The 24,165-nt window shown below is 42.9% G+C and overlaps 2 protein-coding genes across 2 annotated transcripts in view; one reads left to right on the top strand and one right to left on the bottom strand.

Annotated features, from left to right (window-relative positions):
* Positions 1–32: 32 nt before the first annotated feature.
* On the top strand, positions 33–9,114 carry LOC311149661 (short-chain dehydrogenase/reductase 3-like). The gene is made up of 6 exons (XM_084186861.1): positions 33–503; positions 2,397–2,543; positions 4,247–4,366; positions 7,791–8,029; positions 8,339–8,464; positions 8,675–9,114. Exons 1-6 carry the CDS (start codon positions 309–311, stop codon positions 8,757–8,759), a joined length of 912 nt encoding a protein of 303 aa, XP_084042987.1. The 5' UTR covers positions 33–308; the 3' UTR covers positions 8,760–9,114.
* A 5,967-nt stretch (positions 9,115–15,081) lies between these two features.
* The window catches only part of vps13d (vacuolar protein sorting 13 homolog D), an 80,445-nt gene continuing 71,361 nt past the window's right edge, over positions 15,082–24,165 (bottom strand). Inside the window, exons 61-65 of the mRNA XM_084187303.1 lie at positions 22,117–22,249; positions 21,682–21,877; positions 17,601–17,732; positions 16,564–16,804; positions 15,082–16,325 (exon numbers count right to left, since the gene is read on the bottom strand). Of these exons, the coding sequence (XP_084043429.1) occupies positions 16,194–16,325; positions 16,564–16,804; positions 17,601–17,732; positions 21,682–21,877; positions 22,117–22,249 (834 nt within the window). The 3' untranslated portion in view covers positions 15,082–16,193. The remainder of the gene's footprint in view (positions 16,326–16,563; positions 16,805–17,600; positions 17,733–21,681; positions 21,878–22,116; positions 22,250–24,165) is intronic.

Genomic DNA, 24,165 nt, shown 5'->3' on the forward strand with positions numbered 1-24,165 from the left:
GCATATAGGCAGGCGAAGACGCGAGAGCCATTAGTTTTGTTGGTGTGCGCACGCACTGTGTTGGCAGTGGCTCTCCAGCTATTATCACTGCTTTTTCGTACTGTGCCTATTATGACAAAGACGTATGTGCGTCGGACCTCTGATATTAAAACTGGAGTGATGAGAATTCTGTCGTAGAGGGGTAGTGCTATGGAGAACACTTAAACATCCATCTGGCATGATCCACGCACTTTGGGAAGGTGCGCATAGTCTATGTGCTTACTCCAATTGTATTCTCAGCAAAAGGCATTTTATACCTAAAAGTCGTAATGGATTTAAATAATTTGGGAAACGCGGTGCTTTTCACGTTCCACATCATCTTCTACATATTAAAAGCATGCTTGGGGTTGTTGCTCCCGAGCAGACGGAAAGACCTACGCGGAGAGGTGGTATTGATCACCGGCGGTGGACGGGGCATCGGTCGGCATTTGGGGAAGGAGTTTGCAAAACACGGGGCCAAAAAGGTAAACTAATCACTGCGCTATTTATTACCCATTTGTGCGTTTATATACTTGTTAAATGCACAAATAATAATAATAATAATAATAATAATAATAATAATAATAATAATAATAATAATAACAAAAAGCAATGCATTGCCAAACCGTCATAACCAACACTGTAGCCAGCTCACATCACTTTGTACAGCACCTTTGCTATCCTGGTGTTCATAAATATAATAATATTCCATTAACAATTTAACTCATCTGAAAGTTGGGGAAAAGGGACAGTTTGGAAATGTTTTATGATTTCTATTTTATTCTATTCTAGCATAACTTCAGAATCGAGTATATTTTTGTATTACTTCAGTTCAATTAAAAACTTGATAGTCACCTTCGGTGTGTTTTCCATGTGAAAAGTAATGGGAAAGCACCAGTACTTACTACACTAGTGGAAAGGAGCCTGAACTCTTGCCCCCTAGCTGATCTGGGTGATGTATGATGCGTAGTGTTCCCTTTCCTCATATTGTAAAGACACACAAACACAGGTGTTTCCTCAGTCCCTGTGCTATACAATGGGGGTGATGACAGTTTGGGTGGATGGCTCCGTGGTACTACAATGATGTTGCCTTTTTAACCTCAACTCTAGCCCGTCTGGGTCCCCAGTGACTGTTCAATAAAGTTCACTGACAGGGTAGTGGAAAGCACAGTTCAGAGTAAGGTGAAAATATTCCTTTTATCACCAAAGCATTTGTCATTGTTGTAAAATGATCTGATGGTTGTGTGTGCGTGCATGTCTTGTATGTGTGTCTGTGTAGTGGTCTGGCCAGTAGCCAGCCATCCAGGGTTATCAGTGCACAGGGGCACCTCTGGAGACGGATATTAGATCTTAAAGCTCCTTCAATCAGATCTGCTTTAGCTGACATCCGCATAGCGGGGGTGGAACTGCGTTAGAGCTGTCAAATCCACAAGTGGCTCCTGGCGGACTTTGCCATTGGCTGCACGGAGTCGCATTAAGAGAAATCCCATGCAGCCTTGTTTACAAGTTCGAACACTAGAATGTGAGATGTAATCTACACCTCAATTAGGCTGATAGAAATCCTCATTATTTTGTTTAATGATTTTCAATTTGAGTGTCATTATTTCTATATAGCCTACATTTTCTCATTCTGAACTTCTAACGTAAGAGGGACACATGGCTTCATGACAATGACCAAGAGCAGCTACTCACCGATTTGATGGCACCAACCCAGTTACAACTCCAACACATCAGCTATGGCATGTCGGCTATCGCCGGTTAACGCTTGATCTGATTAAATAGAGCGCTTAGGGCTCTATTCAATCTGTAAAGCTGAAGCGTTAGACTTCTTTGAGGTGACATGCAGCGTTTACCATGAATGCAGTCTCTGCTAAAGTGGGAACGTTGCCTTTAAATTTCAAACACTCTGTAAAGTTCAGAGCCCTAAGTCTCTGGATTTCCCTCCCAAACTGCAAATCAAAGAACTTGTGTCTGTGGCTGCTCAATCTCTAGCCAATGCCTCCTCAATTAGCAATTTATCATATAGAGCTCTGCAAAGCACAGCAAGCTCAAACAGATGGGAAAGATGTTAACGTAATAGAATATAGCTTGAACCTACTGTAAGCTACCTGAGCACTGGTTCAAGAAATGCATGCAACATTTTACCAATACAATTTGAAACATAAAATGATGACACACATTTTGGTTTGACAAAATGATTTTTATGATAATAATCTACAACCGTTGATCTGAATACTTAACCATTATATTAACCTCTTGCCACCCAGAAAGCCTATATTTATTTGTGATTCCTACAAGCTAACACAAGTCCAAATATGCATTCTCAGGTCAATGGCCTGCCCTTTTTTAATCTTTGACCCCTCTCTGCCTGTTGTCAGTTGATCCTGTGGGGCCGCACTGAGAGGTGTCTGATGGAGACCTGTGAGGAGATCTCGCTCACCACCGGAGCCGAGTGCCATTACTTCCTGTGTGACGTGGCCAATCGGGAGGATGTGTACAAGCAGGCCAAGGTGGTCCGAGAGAAGGTACAGTAGAGATGGCTCCACCCAAATGAATGACCTAGTTCCAATGTCATTTACAGTAGATAACAAACACATGACTGGTTGGACTGTGTAAGGCAATTTTCAACACTTTCAAAGGTTGCCTTTGGAATCTTCCAGTGTTTCACAGGGATACACAGTGTGATGTATGAACTTATCCAGTGGTGTAGTGGTGCCTGGAGAAGTGAGTATACTAATTCTGCCCAAAATTTCCCAAACGGCCTGCCCAGCGAAGACAAGCTGCCCTGTATGAAAAATTCAATGAGAAACAGTGACATACACTCTGAATGACCTAAAATTATAAATCCCATATTGGTCTTTCACAGTCAGGCCAACCCAAGCGTACTGTGCAAGTAGGCCGATAAATGAGGCTGACAACTTGAGTCAGAAATGTACAGGTTTTTGATTTTCACTCTCAAAGTTACTGTTTTTAATAGTAAAACAATACAATTGGATGTTCTTAAACCACATCAGGAGACTAGTTTTGAGGTCTGGGAATAATCTAAATAATATTTTGGGGAGTGTAGTTACCCTTTAACTGTTCCCCGGGCGCCAACGACGTGGATGTCGATTTAAGGCAGCCCTCCACACTTTTCTGATTCCGAGGGGTTGGGTTAAATGCGGAAGACACATTTCAGTTGAATGCATTGTTGTACAACTGACTAGGTATCCCCCTTTCCCTTTAATTCACTAGCACTGTTTGGTTAGTGATCTTTCAGTAGCACATTAGTTGGAATTTGCAAAACAAATGGCAACTGGATTGATGCAAATCATGATATTATTCTGCCAGTTAGGTGTAGGCTACTTTGTAGGTAGTTAACATTTAATTGAGAAGGTTTTTGGGAAAGACTTTCCGTCTTGCTTGGTCCTATCATTAGCATCTCTATATTTTCCCTGTTCCTTAATTGTTTGAAACCTGGATGTTTTACTTCATATTATGAGGCATGTCTTACCTTGCTTTAAAGTAGCCAAAATCCCACCATAGAAACGTGAAGGCAATTATTTTATAAAGACTTCATGTGTTCTCCTGTTCTATTGGTTCTTTCAACTTTCTTTCATTGTCTAGCAGCCGAAGGCATTATCCTAGTCATATTAGCAACCCATGATAGTTGTTGCATCTTTAGATCTCCTCTTTCTAAATGTGTAACGGCTATTTCCATCTCTGTCCATTAAAACGCTTGCGTGTGCATTTTAGAACTTCCCGCAAATTGCATTTTGGAACATTTGTGCGTAGGCCTACCACCGTTTTTCACATTGCTGCGCCTAAAATGTGAAGAAATAATAGTTTATCAAAATTTTTATGGTAAACATTATGATCTGTTCCATCAGCCATATTCATTGATACAGCATATACCTCCAATACACAAGGCTACTTTGATGTACATCGTGGGGATTAAGAAGTGAGAATACGCAATAAACGTATATGGCATATACCTGCATATACCCTCCACTACACCACTGAGCTTAACTCAAGCCTTAAGATAAGACAAGGATTAACATGACATAATTATCGCTCACTTAACATCCTTTCAATTATACCAAGGCAAAACAAAGTGATCAAATAAAATGTTATTTGTCACATGCTTCGTAAACAGCCATTGTAGACTAACAGTGAAATGCTTACTTTTGGCATAAAACAAGAGATTTGGGTTTTACATCTAAAGAAGATGTTTATTTTTGTCTCTTAGGTGGGCGACGTCACCATTCTGGTGAATAACGCAGCAGTGGTTCATGGGAGAAGTCTGCTGGACAGTGACGATGATGCTCTGATGAAGACTCAACACATCAACACGCTGGGACAGTTCTGGGTGAGTGTTGAAAAATATGTACTTTAGATAATTATTCAGGAAAGTGCTCATTCACTATGGCTTGTATTATATTTTGAAGCATTGTATGAATTTTTATTTGTTTCAGTTCCGAGGCTCAGTATTGGAAATGTTAGGGTCATCTTTCAACATGTATTGATCCCACATGTGAAGGGGAGAAATTATATTTTACTCTAACTACTGAATCATTGGATCTAAGGTAAAACGCTGGCAAAAGAGTGCTGGCTGACACGCTCTTAATAAAGGGATCTTACATTATGTTGGCGTTTGTCCTCTGATCTACACTGATGGGATGTGGAACAGGTTTGGTTCCCCTTCTCTCGGAGTGCTGCAACCCCTCTGTTAATGTTGTGAATTCCAGGAAGTAAAGAGGGAACCTAGATTGAGAGAAGAGTGAAGGAACAGCTAGGGAATAGTACTGAGTGGAGCAGAACAATGTGCAGACTGTCACGTTTCGCTCGCTCTCGCTCTCTCCAATTCAATGGCCGTTATTGGCATGGGAAACGTATGTTTACATTGCCAAAGCCTAGTGAAATAGACGATAAACTAAAGGGAAATAAACAATCAGAAATGAACAGTAAACATTACTCACAAAAGTTAAAAGAATATAAACATTTCAAATGTTATATTATTGGGTATGTACAGTGTTGTAACAATGTGCAAATAGTTGAAGTATGAAAGGGAAAAATAAATAAACAGATAAATATAGGTTGTATTTACAATGGTGTTTGTGTTCCACTGGTTGCCCCTTTTTTTTTTTTTTTGTGGCAACGGGTCACACATCTTGCTGCTTTTATGGCACTGTGGTATTTCACCTAAAATATATGGAAGTTTATCAAGATTGGATTTGCTTTCAAATTATTTGTGGGTCTGTGTAATCTGAGGAAAATATGTTTCTGCTATGGTCATACATTTGGCAGGGCGTGAGAAAGTGCAGCTCGACTTCCACCTCATTTTGTGGGCACATAGGCAGACCTGGCTTTCGAGAAGACCGGCTATGGTGACTTTTCTCGATAGCAAGACCATGCTCACGGAGTCTGTACATAGTCAAAGCTTTTCTTAATTTTGGATCAGTCACAGTGGTCAGGTATTCTGCTACTGTGTAGGCTCTGTTTAGGGCCAAATAACATTCCAGTTTGCTTGTTTTTTTGTTTATTCTTTCCAATGTGTCAAGTAATGTTTTTGTTTTCTCATGATTTGGTTGGGTCTAGCTGTGTTGCTGTCCTGGGGCTCTGTGGGGTCTGTTTGTGTTTGAACAGAGTCCCAGGACAAGCTGGCTGAGTGCACTCTTCTCCAGGTTCATCTCTCTGTAGGTGAGGGCTTTGTTATGGAAGGTTAGAATCGCTTCTATCTAGGTGGTTGTAAAATTCTATTGCTGTTTTCTGGATTTTGATAATTAGCGGGAATCTACCTAATTCTGCTCTGCATGCATTATTTGGTGTTTTATGTTGTACACTGATGTTTTTGCAGAATTCTTCATGCAGAGGCTCAATTTGGTGTTTGTCCTATTTTGTGAATTATTGGTGAGTTGACCTCATACATAGAGGGTAGGTATAGTTGTATGCTTTAGGGCAACAGTGTCTAAGTGGAATCTGTATTTGTGGTCCTGGCAACTGGACATTTTTTGGAACACCATTATTTTTGTCTTACTGAGATTAACTGTCAGGACCCAAGACTGATAGACTCTGTGAATAATATTTAGTTGCTGCTGTAGGCCCTCCTTGGTAGGGGACAGAAGCCCCAGATCATCTGCAAACAGTAAACATTTGACTTCAGTCTAGTAGGGTGAGGCCGGGTGCTTCAGACTGTTCTAGATCCCTCACCAATTTGTTGCTATAAACGTTGAAGAGGGTTGGGTTCAAGCTGCATCCCTGTCTCACCCCCCGGCCCTGAGGGGAAAAAATCTGTTTCTGCCTATTTTAACCGCACACTTGTTTGTGTACATGGATTTTGTAATGTTGTTTCCCCCCCCAAAACTGCTTTCCATCATTTATATAGCAGACACTCATGCCAAATTTAGTCAAGCTTTTTTAAAATCAACAAAGCATGAAGACTTTGCTTTTGTTTGGTTTGTTTGTCAATTAGGGTGTGCAGGGTGAATCCGTGGTCTGTCGTACAGTAATTTGGTAAAAAGCCAATTTTGATATTTGCTCGGGACATTGTTTTCACTGAGGAAATGTAGGACTGCTGTTAATAATCATGCAGAGGATCTTCCCAAGGTTGCTGTTGATGCATATCCCACGGTAGTTATTGGGGTTGAATTTGTCTCCACTTTTGTGGATTGGGGTGATCAGTCCTTGGTTCCAAGTAATGGGGAAGATGCCAGAGCTGAGAATGATGTTAAAGAGTTTAAGTATTGTCAATTGGAATTTGTGGTCTTTATATTTTATCATTTCATTTAGGATACCATCAACACCACATGCCTTTTGGGTTGAAGGGTTTGTATTTTGTCCTGTAGTTCATTCAATGAATCTTTAAGAGCGGACTAAGATTTTTTTTATTGATCATGTATATGTTTTTGCTGTTTGTTCTTTATTAAAGGCCAAAAAGATTGGAGAAGTGGTTTATCCATACATCTCCATTTTGGATAGATAGCACTTCATGTTTGTATAGTGTGTTCCAATTTTCCCAGAAGTGTTTAGATTCTATGGATTCTTCAATAACATTGAGCTGATGTCTGACATGCTGTTTTTCTTTTTTCTTGGTGTATTTCTGTATTGTTTGTTTCACCATAGTGAAGGTGTAGGCTCATGTTTTCTCCAGGAAGTTGTCTAAAAGTGATTTAATTGGTTGTTGGCTAATTGTTTTTTGGTAGGTTTCTGCACTACCCTTCTTCCATATATAGCATTTCTTAATAGTGTGCAGTTTGTTTGGCTTTGATGCCTCATGATTTGAGTATTGCTCTGTTCAAGTAGGTTGTGATTTTGCTGTGATCTGATAGGGGTGTCAGTGGGCTGACTGAACGCTCTGAGAGACTCTGGGTTGAGGTCAGTGATAAAGTAGTCTACAGTACTGCTGCCAAGAACTGAGCTATAGGTGGTGCTACCATAGGAGTCCCCTCAAAGCCTACTATTGAATATGTACAGACCCAGCGTGTGACATAGCTGCAGGAGTTATGACGTGGTTTTGTCGTAGTTGTCTAGGGGGGCATGTTGGGGCGGGAATGCTGTCACCTCCAGGTAGGTGTTTTTCCCCCGTGTGCTGAGGTGTCAGTTTCTGGCGTTTTGTGTCGCCACAGACTAGTACATGTTCCTGGGTCTGGAAATGATTGATCTCCCCCTCTAGGATAGAGAAGCTGTCTTTATTAAAGTATGGGGATTCTAGTGGGGTGATATAGGTAGCACACAGGATAACATTTTTCAGAGATTATTTCCTTATTTAAATGTTAGTCTCTCTCTTTCTCTAGACCACCAAAGCTTTCCTACCCCGCATGCTGGAGCTTTGCCATGGCCACGTGGTGTGTATCAACTCCATCCTGTCCCTGTCCTCCATCCCGGGGGCCATAGATTACTGCACCTCCAAGGCCTCGTCCCTGGCGTTCATGGAGAGCCTCACCCTGGGCCTGCTGGACTGCCCTGGGGTGGGCTGCACCACCATGCTCCCCTTCCACACCAACACTGACATGTTCCAGGGCATGAGAGTCAGGTGAGTGGGACCACCATGGGTCTACCATACGTTGGGTCTACCGTACGTTGGGTCTACTATACATGGCACTCTAGTTTTGCTATGGGTCAACCAGTATATAGTCAGTCAGCTCACATAAATGACACATGGGCTCAGATAGAGGTTCCATAAGAAAACAATAGATGGAATAACCATTCCCATTCGCACATCAATGGCTGGAGGAATAAGTTCAGTATCTATTTTGTGATAAGAATTCACCAAGACACAGTTCACAATATGTCTTGCATGGCTAAATACGAGTGAAGGTAAAGTGTTGTGTTCATCGCCCAGGTTCCCTCAGCTCTTTCCCCCGCTAAATCCTGAGCTGGTGGCCCAGCGGACGGTGGATGCAGTCCGGACCAACACCTCGTTCGTCTACTTACCTTGGACCATGCACGCTCTCGTTATTCTCAAGAGGTAGGGGGACCCAATCTCAGTCATGACACCAAAGTAGTGTACTGGGTTAGATGGATGAGGCTGTGACAACAGGTCTTCTGAGAACCGGACACTCTTAGCCGTAGGGATTAGTTTACGGTGCTAATTCAGGTCTCAGACAAGGTTAATGATCATGTAAGTTCACTGAACTACTTCTGTTACACTAACATGCTCCATTCCCATCTCCAACAGCTTCCTGCCTCAGGCGGCTCTGGAGGAGATCCAGCGCTTCACAGGGTGCTACACCTGCATGGACACCTTCAAGGGACGGACATAAGAACGGAGAGGCTACGTCACTAAGAACTGCATAACAGCTTCCTGTCAAAAACGTGGAAGTATCTCCAAGACAGAGGCCTTAGGAACTATGGGTACTTGGGGTCACAGTGCCCTGATGGTGTAAGAAGAGGATGCTGTGGAATCATGGACTAAGCACTAGATGGACTGGTATTCAGAACTGATCAAGCCTTACCACTGTGGTAAACTTCCCATCTGTTTTACTAATTTGAAAATGCAGAGATTAGGTTGAATGGATTGTACTCATGATGTTAACAAGCGAGTAACTTCTGGTAGTTGCATTTAATTCCAGGTTTCTTGGTGTTTTTGTGTTTAGAAATAAATGGTAGTAAATCTGTTATAATAGTCATATTTTTTGGGATTTACCACTTGACAGTATTGTCACTATGCTGTTGTGTGTGTGTGTGTGCGTGCAGATCCAGTCTTCTCTGTGCTTGTTCATGGTCTGCCAAAGCCTCCAGCCTTCTCATGGTCAACATTCCTGTGCTGCAGCCCTGCCAATTGTGAGGTCATTGTTCGTTTTGTAAGGGTTGTCATAACACTCTCAGCTCCGTAGGAAAGTATACCGGAGAAGTTCCTTCCATTGGAAGACCCATAGAAATGGGTTCAGGGGGACACAGGCAATGCAATACAATCAACATTCTTAGATTCATCATTCAGCTGACACAAATGGGAGAACATTTATTTGATCCTATACTGTGCCTACTGAACACACTTGTTGGTACCCTCTTTCTTCATCTGTCCCTCTTGGCTCTGTCTTTTAATCTTCTTTAGTATTGTTATCAATCTGGAACACAGAGACAGCTGGAGAATCATACCTGGCCTGGTGGGCTCTATTGTCCAATATCAGTTTTCCCACATTCTGTTGAGAACTTCTGGTTATCTAGGGTTACAGTGGTTATTATGGTTAGCATTTACAGTAGGCGTAGATATTGAACATTCAAACTTGTGTACAGTGATGTATCTGAATCTTGTTCAAATAATTCTTGAGGGGGAGAAAGTTTTGATAAAACAAACTCACGTGGACATATTTAGTGCACAAAAGCAAGGGAGGCACAACCATTGCAATCATACTACTCTGGTCAATAAAATAACAGTGATTATTTGTTTTAGACCAGAACATTTTCAGAATGGAAGCCTAAATGTAATGGTCCAACCAATGATGTATATAAACCCTGGATTATAGATGCTATGTAATGGCCAATGAGAGGCTTTGACGCCACCAGTCGGCCATATTGGCACTCCCCAGAAGAAGCAGTCCTCCATAGGAATAAATAGAATTCTATAGTATTTCAATTAAATGTATTTTTGTTGTTGTAGTGGGGTCAGTAACAGAACTTTCTAATAATTATAATTTAAGGAAAATGTTTATATATTTTAAATTGTTTTAGCTCACATAATATAAAAATATGCATTAAGGTGTCTGTAATAGAATGAACGTGGCAAAAATAAATGTAGACATTAATAAATCAATTTCTATAGCTTCCAAAATACAATGCTGGGGGAGTGCCAAGATGGAGGGGTGGTGGCTTGAAAACAGCACCCCCTGTCAGTCATCTAGTGTATAAACAGTATCAGTCCAAAGTTTGGACACACCTACTCAGTGTTTCTTTAAAAAAAAAACTATTTTCTACATTGTAGAATAATAGTGAAGACATCAAACTATTAAATAACACATATGGAATCATGTAGTAACCAAAAAAGTGTTAAACAAATCCAAATATGTTATATTTAAGATTCTTCAATGTAGCCACCCTTTGCCTTGATGACGGCTTTGCACACTCTTGGCATTCTCTCAACCAGCTTCACCTGGAATGCTTTTCCAACAGTCTTGGAGTTCCCACATATGCTGAGCACTTGTTGGCTGCTTTTCCTTTACTCTGCGGTCCAACTCATCCCAAACCATCTCAATTGGGTTGAGGTCGGTGATTCTGGAGGCCAGGTCATCTGATGCAGCACTCCATCACTCTCCTTCTTTGTCAAATAGCCCTTACACAGCCTGGAGGTGTGTTGAGTCATTGTCCAGTTGAAAAACAAATGATAGTCCCACTAAGCGCAAACCAGATGGGATGGCGTATCGCAGCAGAATGCTGTGGCAGCCATGCTGGTTAAGTGTGCCTTGATTTCCAAATAAATCACTGACAGTGTCACCAGCAAAGCACCATCACACCTCCTCCTCCATGCTTCACGGTGGGAACCACACATGCAGAGATCATCCGTTCACCTACTCTGCGTCTCACAAAGACACGGCGGTTGGAACCAAAAATCTCAAATTTGGACTGGTGTCCCTTAGTAGTGGTTTCTTTGCAGCAATTCGACCATGAAGGCCTGATTCACGCAGTCTCCTTTGAACAGTTGATGTTGAGATGTGTCTTTTACTTGAACTCTGTGAAGCATTTATTTGGGCTGCAATTTCTGAGGCTGGTAACTCTAATGAATTTATCCTCTGCAGCAGAGGTAACTCTGGGTCTTCCTTTCCTGTGGCGGTCCTCATTAGACCCAGTTTCATCATAGTGCTTGATGGTTTTTGCGACTGCACTTGAAGAAACTTTCCGGTTTGACTGAACTTTATGTCTTAAAGTAATGATGGACTGTCGTTTCTCTTTGCTTATTTGAGCTGTTCTTGCCATAATATGGACTTGGTCTTTTACCAAATAGGGCTATCTTCTGTATACCCCCCTACCTTGTCCCAACACAACTGATTGGCTCAAACGCATTAAGAAGGAAATAAATTATACAAACCTGTTAATTGAAATGCATTCAAGGTGACTACATTTTACATTTTAGTCATTTAGCAGACTCTCTTATCCAGAGTGACTTACAGTTAGTGAGTGCATACATTTTGCATACTTGCCCCCTGTGGGAATCAAACCCACAACCCTGGCATTGCAAACGCCATGCTCTACCAACTGAGCTACACAGGACCACACTACCTCATGAAGCTGGTTGAGAGAATGCCAAGAGTGTGCAAAGCTGTTATCAAGGCAAAGGGTAGCTACTTTGAAGAATCTCAAATCTCAAATATATTTTGATTTAACACTTTTTTGGTTACTACATGATTCCATATGTGTTATTGTTTTGATGTCTTCACTATTATTCTACAATGTAGAAAATGAGTAGCCGTGTCCAAACTTTTGACTGGTACTGTATGTATAAATCATTGGGTCCAATCTAGGGCTCGATTCAATCAGATCCGCTTTAGCCAACATCCGCATAGCGGGGGTGGAACTGCGTTAGAGCTGTCAAATCCCCAAGTGGCTCCCGGCATTATACCTAAAGTAGACTTTGCCATTAGCTCCACGGAGTCATATTAATACAATTCCCATGCAGCCCTGTTTACAATTTCAAACACGAATGTGAGATGTAATCTACACCTCGATTAGGATGATAAAAATCCTCATTTAGTTGAATGATTTTTCAATTTGAGTGTAATTATTTCTATATAGCCTACACGTTCTCGTTCTGAACTTCCAATGCGAGTGGGGCGGCTGTGGCTTCATGGCGAAACTGATTGCAAGAGCAGCTGCTCACCGATTTGCCAGCTCCAAAGCACCTCTGACACCGCCAAAACATCCGCTATGCGGGTGTCTGCTATCGCCGGTTAACGCTTGATCTGATTGAATCTAGGCCCTAAACTGTCTCTGTGAGTGTGTGTTGGAGAAGACAGCTCAAATCTCAAGGGACGAGTTTAGCGCAAGGTTAGCCAAACGGTGGTTGAACAAACAGACGACTCCCCGGGTGCTAAACTCTTCACTCTGATGCCTGGACAGGCAGGTAGCGGAGGCTCAGTTGGACGAGAGGTCCATCAATTGCCAGTCTTTCACATTAACAAAACTCTTGTCTGACTTGTGAAACTAGAGGAGAAGTGGGATGCTGCAGCATGCGAGGGAAGGACCAAAACAGTTTACACCATGGCCCATGTGGTAGACAGACAATTTACTCATACAAAATACACTGAACAAAAATATAAATGCAAAATGCAACAATTTCTAAGATTTTACTGCTACAGTTCATAAGGAAATCAGTCAATTGAAATCAATTCAAAAGGCCCTAATCGATGGATTTCACATGACTGGGAATAGAGATATGCATCTGTTGGTCACAGATATTTGAGCGAAATACGCTTTCTGTGTGTATGGAACATTTCTGGTATCTTTTATTTCAGCTCATGAAACATGGGACCAACACTTTACATGTGTTTATATTTTTGTTCAGTGTAGTAATGCTCCTAGTTAGGCTTTAGATACATTGACTAATGTTCTCTGTGAAGGCAGCTTTTCCTTGCCACTACCTCGTTTTACTCGATGCAAATGAAGTGTGTAACCTCTCCATGACTACCAATGACCTCGGTATGCAAAGGCTCCTCCTCACAGTCTTTATGTGGGTGAGCGAGGCACTGAACTCCTACCACTCAGAACCTCAGGGCATCTCTCTCTCCGTAATGTAGGCTCTCTTACAACATTCATAAAACGTTCATCTGATATGAAACTGTAAGGAAAACTAATCTGTGTAATTATCCAAGCTTTGTACATATTTTTATAATCACATGAATTCTGCAATCAAACAGACACTTCAGATTGACTTCAATTCAGAGCCTGCGTCCAATCATTGATCAAACACACCAAAACCCTGGCCATGAATTTGATTGAGCGTTTCCTTGCCACTGTCTCCATGATCTTAACAGTGAGATGTAGTCTAGTTGCGCCGTGATTGTCTCAGTGTTCTGTCACTCACGGGGACACTACGTCACCGCCAAGTCTAAGGGTGGAGCTCGAAAATCCAAGCCCCTTGGGTGCTGCCATAGTTACATTAGAAGTGCCCATTCAAGAAGGCTCAAGGTCATTGGCCACAGATAAAATGACGTCAAATCACGTTATATCTACAGTAGCTTTGATTGGACTGATCATGTCAACATCATACTTTCAAAATCTTAGCTAACAGTCATCATCATGAATCAAGTAGACAATCTACTGGCAAATCCTTTTTAATCCTTGTCATATGAACAAAAATAATGAAGAGAAATTATAGATAAAATATATCGGTGCTCATTGACCATTGGACATAAACATTACACAACAAGTTGGAAATCGCAAATTCAACAATGAGTGGTTTGGAAGGAATCAGCGGCTAACTGCAAGCATTGCAAAGCAATCACTAGCCTGCTATTCAGTGGAGTGGCTGTGTGGTCCCAAGTCTGGGATTAAGGGTCTCTTTTCCAAGCTTAAAACGATAAACATTCAACATTGGCATTACTGGAACCATGTCGTCCAAAAAGTTATACTTTTGAATAATCTGTCCATAGAACGTTCTTCCAAGAGTCTTGATGATCATCCAGGTGCTTTTTGGCAAACTTGAGTCAACTTTTTGGACGAGATGGGTCCCATTATGCCTGGCGAAAACCAAACACTGCATTCCACAGTAAGAACATCATACCAAAGGTCAAGCATGGTGGTGGTGGTGTGATGGTTTGGGGATGCTTTGCTGCCTCAGGACCTGGACGACTTGCCTTAATAGAAGGAACCATGAATTCTGCTCTGTATCTGAGAATTCTACAGGAGAATGTCAGACCATCCGTCTGTGAGCTGAAGCTGAAGCGCAGCTGGGTCATGCAGCAAGACAATGATCCAAAACACACAATCAAGTCTACATGAAAATTGCTAAAAAGCAACAAATTGGAAGTTTTGGAATGGCCTAGTCAAAGTCCAGACCTAATCCCAATTGAGATGTTGTGGCAGGACTTGAAACGAGCAGTTCATGCTTGAAAACCCACACATCACTGAGTTAAAGCAGTTCTGCATGGAAGAGTGGGCAAAAATTCATCCACAGCGACTGATCAACAACTACAGGAAGCATTTGGTTGGAGTCATTGCAGCTAAAGGTGGCACAACCAGTTATTGAGTGTAAGGGGGCAATTACTTTTTCACACAGGGTGTTGCATAACTTTGTTTATGAAATAAATATGTAATTGTTGTGTTATTTGTTCACTTATGTTCCCTTTATCTAATATTAGGTTTTGGTTGAAGATCTGATAAACATTCAGAATCACAAATACGCAAAAGTAGAGAAAATTAGAAAGGGGGCAAATACTTTTTCATAGCACTGTATATGTTTTTTGCCCCACCAAGATTTACATGCAAAAATCGCCACTGTAAATGAGGTGCTAGCAGTGGGTGCTTAATTTATGTGCAGAGTGCAGAGGTAGTTACAGATTATGCCTTTAATTTGGGTGAATAAACAGTAAGGATGCACCGGATGATATGGAAATCATGATATTTGGTTCAGTAACAGGCACAGAGGGTCAATAGTATCGAGTACTGCAGCTGTGGTGCTTTATTATAAGCAATGTCATCAATTCAATCTCTTTCCTCCTCCTCCACAGGTTAAAGCTCATGTCCTCCACCTTTCACAAGCATTGGGTGTAACTAAGGCCCCTGGTCTGATCACAGTAGATAGAAACTCAATGTTCAAGGAACACATTCCCAAACCTAGAGCTCTCAGAAGAAATCGGTTAAAAAGGACACTGGTAAAAAAGTCATTAAATAAAACGGTGACCGAAACCAGACAGAGGCCCATGATTGTAAAAGGCTAGGGACTTGAGTGGCAGCTCCCCCGACTGCCTTCCCTGTGGGGTGGGTGTGGCCAGGTGGAGGGAAAGAGCAGCCAGTGTGTCCAAACTAAGTGTCAGTGCAATGAATTCAACCCGAAAATACTTTTATACACAAAATAAAGACATTTTAAAGGCAGTTTTGTACAGCATTTCACTTCATATCAACCTCCATAATTATAATAATATTGTTTCTCCAACCTGGTGATGTACATAGCTATAGTGTTATATTGGTATGTAGCTATATATGTACATAGGTGTCTATTCACAAACATAATATAACACTACCCGTACATCTACTGACATATACCAGTCTTATCTTATAAACATTTTTGTAAAATAAAACATCTGTGTCATCGTATTGTGTTCTAAATATACAGAAGTCAATAAAACACCTGTTAGCATATTTATTTTCATCGTTTAAATCGTGTGCATCTTGGGATGTCGGACCCTCTAAGTCTAAACTATGTTGCGCTACTAAACCAAGTGCAGCAGAGGACGATCCTGACCCAAGATGGGCTTCACTTCACACAAAGCTGCAAAGCCCTTATACCCATACCCATACAGATGGTCAGTCCAACAAGCCCATTCACTTTGCACTGGGCTAGTTTTCTTCATATCAGGGCGGTGAAAATTAGCAGGCTGTTGCCTTCCAGGACCAGGATAGGGCATTCCGTCCTTAGAGAGACATAGGAGATATTCTCTAGTGATTGTGGATCATATCTTCAGACACTGTCGCAACATATTAAAGACTACTTTCAGTGGGAAGAAACAGGAGGAACATGTGTATGTGCCACCCTTTCCAGGGGTCAGTTATGAGTCCAATAGTAGGCAGTCTTCAGTCTCATTGGGCGGCAGCATGAGCTGCTGCTCGTAGTAAAGGCTCTTGGCATAGTTGATTTCTTGAGAGATTTTTACAGCAAGATTCTCGCTCTTCACATGAACCTATTAGGACATGAGGGAAAATGACCCTAATTTAACATTGAGGCAACCTATGAAAACCATTAGCAATATAAAAAGTAAATAAAAAATGTTATACTTGACAAGTAAAAAAAAGACTTTTTCGATTTTAAAATGTGCAAGATTTTGCTGAAATAAATGAAAAAATAATACAAATGCAATTATTAAGAAGTTAATTCATTAACACTACAGAATAGTTCTTATAGGGTTGTGGAAGTCTTACCATAGGCTTCTGGTGGGAAGGGCCTGGCATGGCTACGCCACTGCTGGTGCTCTCTGCCTTCTTGGTGAGCTGCACATACACCTTCCCATGGTCCTTTGAGACCAGGCAGTGGTACAGGTCATCATACTTGACCTCCAGGAAGATGGCCTCGCGGTCCACAAATTCCCCGGGCTTGAGGAAGTAGACCACTTTGGAAGATATGAGCACGCAGTAGGTGTCTATGGGCTCCACAGCAATGAAGCTAAGTGGGGAGGGAGAGAGTAAGGGAGAGAGAGATAAATATTTAGAAATCATGACTTGTTTGGCAAAAATGAGTGAGCTAGAGAGATCGGAGTTGATTCCCTGACGAAAATAAAAAGCTGGAGGCACTTGCTTTCAAGTAACCACTATGTGTGTCATTTCCTAAAACTCTCACACACACAAAAGCTTTGCACAACACATGCTAACATTAACACACATGGTGTGAGCAGCAGTCCCATGGGAACAGTGAAGTGTGGGCCAGGCAGCCCAGAGGCTGAGCTGAGTAATTGTCTGGTTAACATCTCTAAGGTCAGAGGTCAATGGCTAGAGACAGGGTTCTGCTGCCTCTCTGGATTTATTAGCCTCTGAGGTGACAAATGTTCTCAGGGCCAGCAGAGAGACTGGCTACAGGATAGGCTAGTGACCCATCTAGGGATTTCATGTCTCTTTCTCACTCTAGAGATACTAAATCTGTATTAATAAACATAAACTTAAATTCAATGCAATATTAAACTAAACAGTTTTCCGTGTGATGCAATAGCATTTCTCCAAACCTTTTAAAGAAGTTAACATATTCAGCAGGCTTTTGTTCCAGATCATCACCAACTCATCGTGGTGTAAATGAAAGTCTATGATGAGTTGAATCAGGTGTGTTAGAGCAGGGCTGGAGCAAAAGTCTACACCCACTGTGGCCACTGTTCTTACACTGTGTTCTTACATTGTTGCCCAACCAAAACAAGGGTGAATGGCCAGATAGTGGTTTAACTCTGGAAGCTCAGAACAGGAGTGTGACTCACAACTCAGAGTGGATGTTGTCAGTGAGGTGGAAGAGCTGCTCCTGTCCGTCGGCCTGGGTGGAGGAGAAGCGGGGCAGCAGGCCCTGGGGTCCCTTACAGCAGCGTGGCTTCCTCACCCGCAGCACACTCAACCTGCAACACAGGATGGAAAACAGAGAGCAGCAGCAGCAGTCAGTATAGCTGCCAAATACAGACCATCAATATAACAAAAGCTCAGCACAGCAGCTTTACCAAATACATAGCATCAACATAACAGCTTAGCACAGCAGCTTTAAATAGGTGCCAAATACGGTGTCAACATGGCAGGTCAACATGACAGCTCAACACAGTGCGTAAGGTGGTATATAGAACACTGGTTGAGACTGATTCAGACTGGAAAGGACCTGTGAGGCTGTTGAGAGGTGAAGAGGTCACAGTGCCCTGGTGCCAACCTGCCAGTGCCAGGCCCAGGTTTGAGCTAAGGTCTCACTTCCCCTTCAGACAACACCACCACCCCCCCCTCTCCATCTCACCCCCTACCCCTCTTATTCCTGACTGCCAGAGTCAGCCCGGGCCCGGCTGGAATTCCCACATCTGGCTTGAATCTGCCCGGGCTGCGGTCTTTTGATTAGGGCCCGATGGGCTCTGGTGGATTCACAAAGGCGGCACTGTGCTGCTCTGCTCTGCCTGGCTGGGCTGGGCTGCGGGGGTTTGCTTTTCTTGGGGAGAGACAGGTTCCAGGCTGTCTGCAGCTGGAACCGCTGCTGTGGTGGAATTGGAGTGTGTGGGCAGTCTGGGCGCCGGGAGCCAGGGGGCTGTATATGAGGAGGGCTCCTTTGGCTGGCTGGCTGGGTAGGTAGGTAAGTAAGTAAGTGGGTGTGTGGACAAAGAGACGGAGAGAGGCGCCGGCCGTTGTCAGCCACGGGTGAAAAATTGGGGGGGAAGCCACAGCTCCACATCAGTGTGAATAGCGTAGGACAAGCCAGGTTGACTAGAATGGCAGTGTAGCTGTGACATGCGAGAAGGAGAGGGAGAAGCGTTCCAGCCTTGTGGGCAGCTCTGGAGATGAGACGAGAGGGCAGATCTGGCCCGCTAGCCTGGCTAAGTGGTTCATCTGTGGGTCAGGCTCTGGAGGCCTGCCTGGAGGAGGAACAGACTGCTGTCAGCAGCTTACACACACTGCCCTGCTCCGGCCGTTCTCCTCCAGGAGACAGCACTGCCCTGCTCCGGCCGTTCTCCTCCAGGAGACAGCACTGCCCTGCTCCGGCTGTTCTCCTCCAGGAGACAGCACTGCCCAATCTCCCACATCGCCCCTGGCCCTAGGCACTTCATGTAGATCAGAGTGGATTGGATGGGTAGTTACTGCATAAGCAATATGCTAATAACTCCACTATGCCATCTGGAAGGCTCGAATGAATTTGCAGATCCAAATTAATATAAGAGGTCGTCACTTAGGACCTTTCCTATTGGACAAGCTCAGGTGGTAGTTCCTCCATTTGAAAACCTTATGGAGCCTACAAAATGTGACCCTACAGCCGTGTGGGAACACCTAACAGCATTTGGCTCAAGTTTTCATGGCATGCACTGCAGAGAGGTATACCTTGTTAGAAGAAGATATAGATTATAGATAGTCTCTAGACTATACAGAAGTTAATATCTTGGCATGCTGGTGGAATAACCCCCATCCTCCTAGAGATGTGGAATGGCGGTCATGCTAAAACACATTCCGTACCAGTGTGTAGATGGCTTGTGGCGAGACACATCATTAGCATGTCTGTCTGGCATTTCTTATGCAGGGTTGACAAAATAAAAACATTCCTCTCCTCTCACTTTCCAGCCCTGTGGTTTCACTGTTGTCATGCTCATTTTCTAAGTTGGGATAGAAAGAGTTGGTGGACTTGCTTTGTGCATACTGTAGATTTCTCCTTGGTTCATTCATTTAAACCAACAGATTGAATAAGCGTCTAAATCTGATGCCATGACTATACCTAACTAATAGATCGCCAACAATGCTACCTAGGTCAATTACTTACAGTAATGTGCTGTATATCTTTCCTATAAGCGGGTTTTGAAAACATTAGTCTAATGTTCTGCTTCTCCTCAGTGTAGTGTACTGTAGTGAAGGAACGCCTAGGACTGGGTTGACAGTGTGCTGAAGGGGTGTGAGGAGTGCGTCTCTCCCCCTTTGTTTGGGAATTGTAATTGAGCTGGCTCTAGAGGGTTGCCAGGACTGAGGGAAGGTGTGTGTGTGTGTGTGTGTGTGTGTGTGTGTGTGTGTGTGTGTGTGTGTGTGTGTGTGTGTGTGTGTGTGTGTGTGTGTGTGTGTGAAAGACAGGAGGGAGAGTTCACGAGCAGGGCAGGAGAGCAACGGGAGTGCGAACCATCCCACAACGTCTGCTTCTCATTGACTTGTTTGTTTCCTAGTGTGTGTTTTTCTGGAGATGTGATCTGAGCCAGTCACACAGAGGGAAAAGGAAAGGGCTGCATGCACAGTGTAGAAGGTTGTGATGAGCAACTCAATCCACAGTAGGAAGAACTCTATATAACCCCCCCATTATTCCCTTAAATCATTTTACAGCTTTTCTTCTGTACGCGATGGTATGACAGTGTTGGGGAGCAAGTGTGTGTGTGAGTGAGTATGTGAGTTTGTTGATATGTGAGAGTATAAGTGTGTATGCGAGTGAAAGCATAAATGTGTGTGTTTAGTCTCTACCTGTTTGAGTGTGTTATTGAGTGGGTGTGATAGCGTGATCAGTGTCCGCTGTGACCCATGATTCCGGCACATTCTCTGGGTTGAACTCTGGCTGAACTCGTAGACACACTGTGGCAGGCACGCTTCGGATGCCCCCTCCCTCATCCCCCCCTTCTCTCCACTCCTCTCCCCTCCTCTCCTCTCCCCTCCCGCTTCCTCCACTCCCCTCCCTGAATAGGGCCTCGCTTATACAGCAGAAACAGTTCATCTGCAGGTCCCTTCGCGTTCCAAGTACATGCGCACACCTTCTCTAATCAACCCCTTAAATGCGAGCACACACATACCATACCATTTCCTAGTCAAGTTGGCATGCACACACAGGAGTATGTGAGTATCACACACAATTCTGAAATACATGAGACCCTGCACCAATATTAAAGTAACTATACAGTGTTTCCAGATTTCTATGAAATATGACCTATAATTAATTACAACATGAGTTAAATAGTTAGTAAAAAAAAAGATTTAATGCCCAGTGCAGTCAAAAACGAGATTTTCCTGTGTTTTATATACATTTCTACACTGAGGTTAGAATAATACTGTGAAATTGTGAAAATTATATTTTAGCCTGTTTAGGTGGGATGGAGTTTTGGGTAAATTAGTTAATAGACCAATAAGAAAGAGAGTTCCAAACCTCTCTGCCAATAACATCTAGTTTTCAGTTTTCCCCTCCCCACTCTCAGACCACACCCAGACAGTCCTAACAAAATTATTGCTTGATAAATTACTCTTTGCTAAGAAGCAATTATCTTAGCTTTTTTTTAAAGAATTTTTATTGGAAAACAATCTCAGTAAAGCACTTAATTGTTACCCAGAAATTATTTGATATTGAGATAAAAACGGCTGCATTGGACCTTTAAGTATGCTAAAAAGCAGCTTTTCTGTGTTGGAATGGTGTGGGCATATACCAGTCATAAAAAATATTAATGCGAGTAGACTGTTGACTGGCCAGATCATCCTACATCAACCTCTGAGGAAATAGCAAGCATTTCTTAAACGGTCTGTTTGAGATACATGTTTGAGATGAGGTTTTTGAAGTGTTTTCTCCAATTAATGCTTTGGCAACAAATACGACTGTAGGATGAGTCAACAACATTATTTGGGTATGGGTTAACAGAATATTAACTTTTAATAGTTAGATTTACACTGGACAGTTACGTTAAGATTCAAACCCTTTCTATGTTGAATGTAACAATTGATCAAAAGTGGAAGCGATCTTCCACACATGCCACTCCCATTGAGAGAAGCACTAGGGATGTAACGTTTTTCTTTGAAAGTTGCCATTTAGGAGTCATTCTCATTGTAAAATTGGTGTTATGACATGTTGTCTCTCCGGGTTTAGGGACTTACCTGTGGTTACTGAGGCTGGCCATGTCTCGGACCGTCTGTGCGGTCTCCGAGGCAAAGTCCAGCGCACCGGCCACCGGCTTGGTTACCGTACCAACCAGGCCTTTCCCCAGGCCAGAGAAGAAGCCGCTGACTCCTCCCTCAGTCTTCACCCCCTCCACTGTGGACGTGATGACGCTGGTCAACCCTCCGATTATACCTGTGGAACACCAGATAAGAACCAGGTGAGACTCCTCACGAACAGCACAATGGATTCTGATCTATTACAGATTAAAAGGCCTGATAGTCCTCACTGTGCAATGGAACCCAGTGGATCTATATAATGTTAGATTAATAAAATGCAAGTCACATATTGAAAGTGAAAGACGGACTACAGTCAGTAGTGGTATTACTACAGTATTATTAGTAGCACTACAGTATTACTGTAATAGTACATACCATGAGCCAATCCATGAATCCCAGCCACCAGATGCTCTCCGCTGGTGGCGCCATGGTAACGGATGTACTCTCGTTCGTTCTGATGTCGATTGTCCATGGTCTTGCCCAACCCATCCGACAAAGTCCCTGCAAACTAAGAAGACAGAGAGAGAGAGAGTGTCACTTCGGTCAGTATTTTTCACACCATATCAGCAGAACCCTTCATTTCAAGCATGTTTTACACACAGTATATTGCAGTATTTGGAAATAGTCTTGAATAATGCAGCATCACGTCTACTTATCACGTCTTAGAAAAGGTGTACCTCAAGGCTCAGTTTTGCCCCCCCTTCATTTCTCTATATTTATACATTATTTAAAAGGTATTAAAAAGATGTTACTTTGCTCACTGCAGTCTAATCTGATTCAGGTCAACCACACAGTACAGCTCTTTGCTCCCACATACTAGGTAGGGACCATTAGACCAGTGCAGCCCTCACTCTAGGCCTTGCAGTGGAATGATGGACTGGCTCTCATTTGTCCCAGTCAAATACCTTTCAATTCACACAGGCATGATGTCTCTCTCTCTTTCAAACTTATAAAAGGATACTAACTCAAGTCTAAGCCATCTAACAAAACCCCCTAACTCATACTGAAAATGTTGTCCATTTCTTTCTAGTGATGGGGGAAGAAATCGATACAGTATCACAATATTATATAGATGGTATGACTCCAAGTATCGATCATTTGTTGATGTTGTTAGTTAACGTTAGCTAGCGCTAGTCGGCTGTTCCTGCACCAAAACTCTGGTATTTCTTTCTATAGCTTGTTCTCCATCTTCTTTTTAAATAGTGAGCCAACACGTTCTCATTGCTCTCGCTTGTCCCTCTGCAGCAGATATAGTCAGCAATATATAAAATAGCAATAAAATCGCAGTATTGAATCGCAATTCATATACAATCGCAATACATATCGGCACCTAAATATAGTATAGATATTATATTGTGATGATATCATATTGTGAGGTCCCTGGCAAATCCAAGCCCAATTTCTAACGACTAAAAGACACCGTTTATCAGTGATTCCAGGGATGTGCTGCTGTTGAATGGCCATATTAAAACACAATAAATGCGTGTCACATATCCAGAGCTCACAACCTCACTGAGTGAAAAGGTTCTACAGTAGCTGGTTCTCATCCCCACAGCTGAACTAGAGAGACAAGGGGGGACGACGACGATGACTGACAGAGGAGAGATAACTGATTTTACACGTCGCCTGCCTCATCCATCTGGCCAATATATCAGCGAGTCATTTGTCTGCTGGAGTGAAGTGCCTTCCCACCCCCATCTTTCCCCAGCGCTGACCTGTCTCTTTCCAGCCAGGCTCTCCCTCCTCCCTTCCACCCAGCAGGTGCTTGCTGGAAGTGGGTTTGTGTTACGGGGGGGGGCTCAGAGGAGGCTGGGTTCTGTGTAAACACACCCGGCCCTCCGCCGCGCTCTGCAGCCAGCGCCAGGCCTGAACTTGGGATGACCCCACCAAGCAAAGTCCCTGGAGAGTTCATTGGAAGGCCAGCGCCAACTCTCTCCTTCTTCATTTTCTCTTTTATTCTCTTTGTCAAACTAAACCAATGTACTACCAGACCTGTGTCCCAGGGGAGTGAGGGGGAGATAAAGATGCTTTTAAGTTTACAACGCCTCCCCCCCTTTCTATGCAGAAGGACACACACAATGCGAAAATGGGGCCCGTCAGGTGTATTAACGTTGGTGAGGGGTGATCAAGGAAGGTTTAAGGGATCTCAGAGATTACATGGAGTGTCAGTCATTACAGGGGTGGAGGTGCACCAGGTGAAACTAAACCCAGCAAGGAACAAGGAAACTATTCAGTGTTGTTTTACATGTGGTGTGTAGGTGACCAGCTGCAAGATGACACACGCACTAACATAAGCACGTGCACACCAACATTTTTTGACCAAGTTCTATTCGCACCTTTCTGCCATTTTCCTATCAATAATTTTGAAGTCTCTCAATAAAACCTGCAAGAATGTCCTCAATGTAGGCTAGCTATGTATGTGGA

This window comes from Coregonus lavaretus (assembly GCF_964263955.1).
Source record: "Coregonus lavaretus genome assembly, chromosome: 22".
NCBI classification, from domain to species: domain Eukaryota; kingdom Metazoa; phylum Chordata; class Actinopteri; order Salmoniformes; family Salmonidae; genus Coregonus; species Coregonus lavaretus.

What these genes read in the sequence shown, in the direction of transcription:
- LOC311149661 (XM_084186861.1), top strand. Translation starts at nt 309, where the DNA reads ATGGATTTAAATAATTTGGGAAACGCGGTGCTTTTCACGTTCCACATC. An exon ending in CCAAGGTGGTCCGAGAGAAG is followed by an intron (nt 2,544 to 4,246) that starts GTACAGTAGAGA and finishes TTTGTCTCTTAG; the next exon opens with GTGGGCGACGTCACCATTCT. An exon ending in GCTCTCGTTATTCTCAAGAG is followed by an intron (nt 8,465 to 8,674) that starts GTAGGGGGACCC and finishes CATCTCCAACAG; the next exon opens with CTTCCTGCCTCAGGCGGCTC.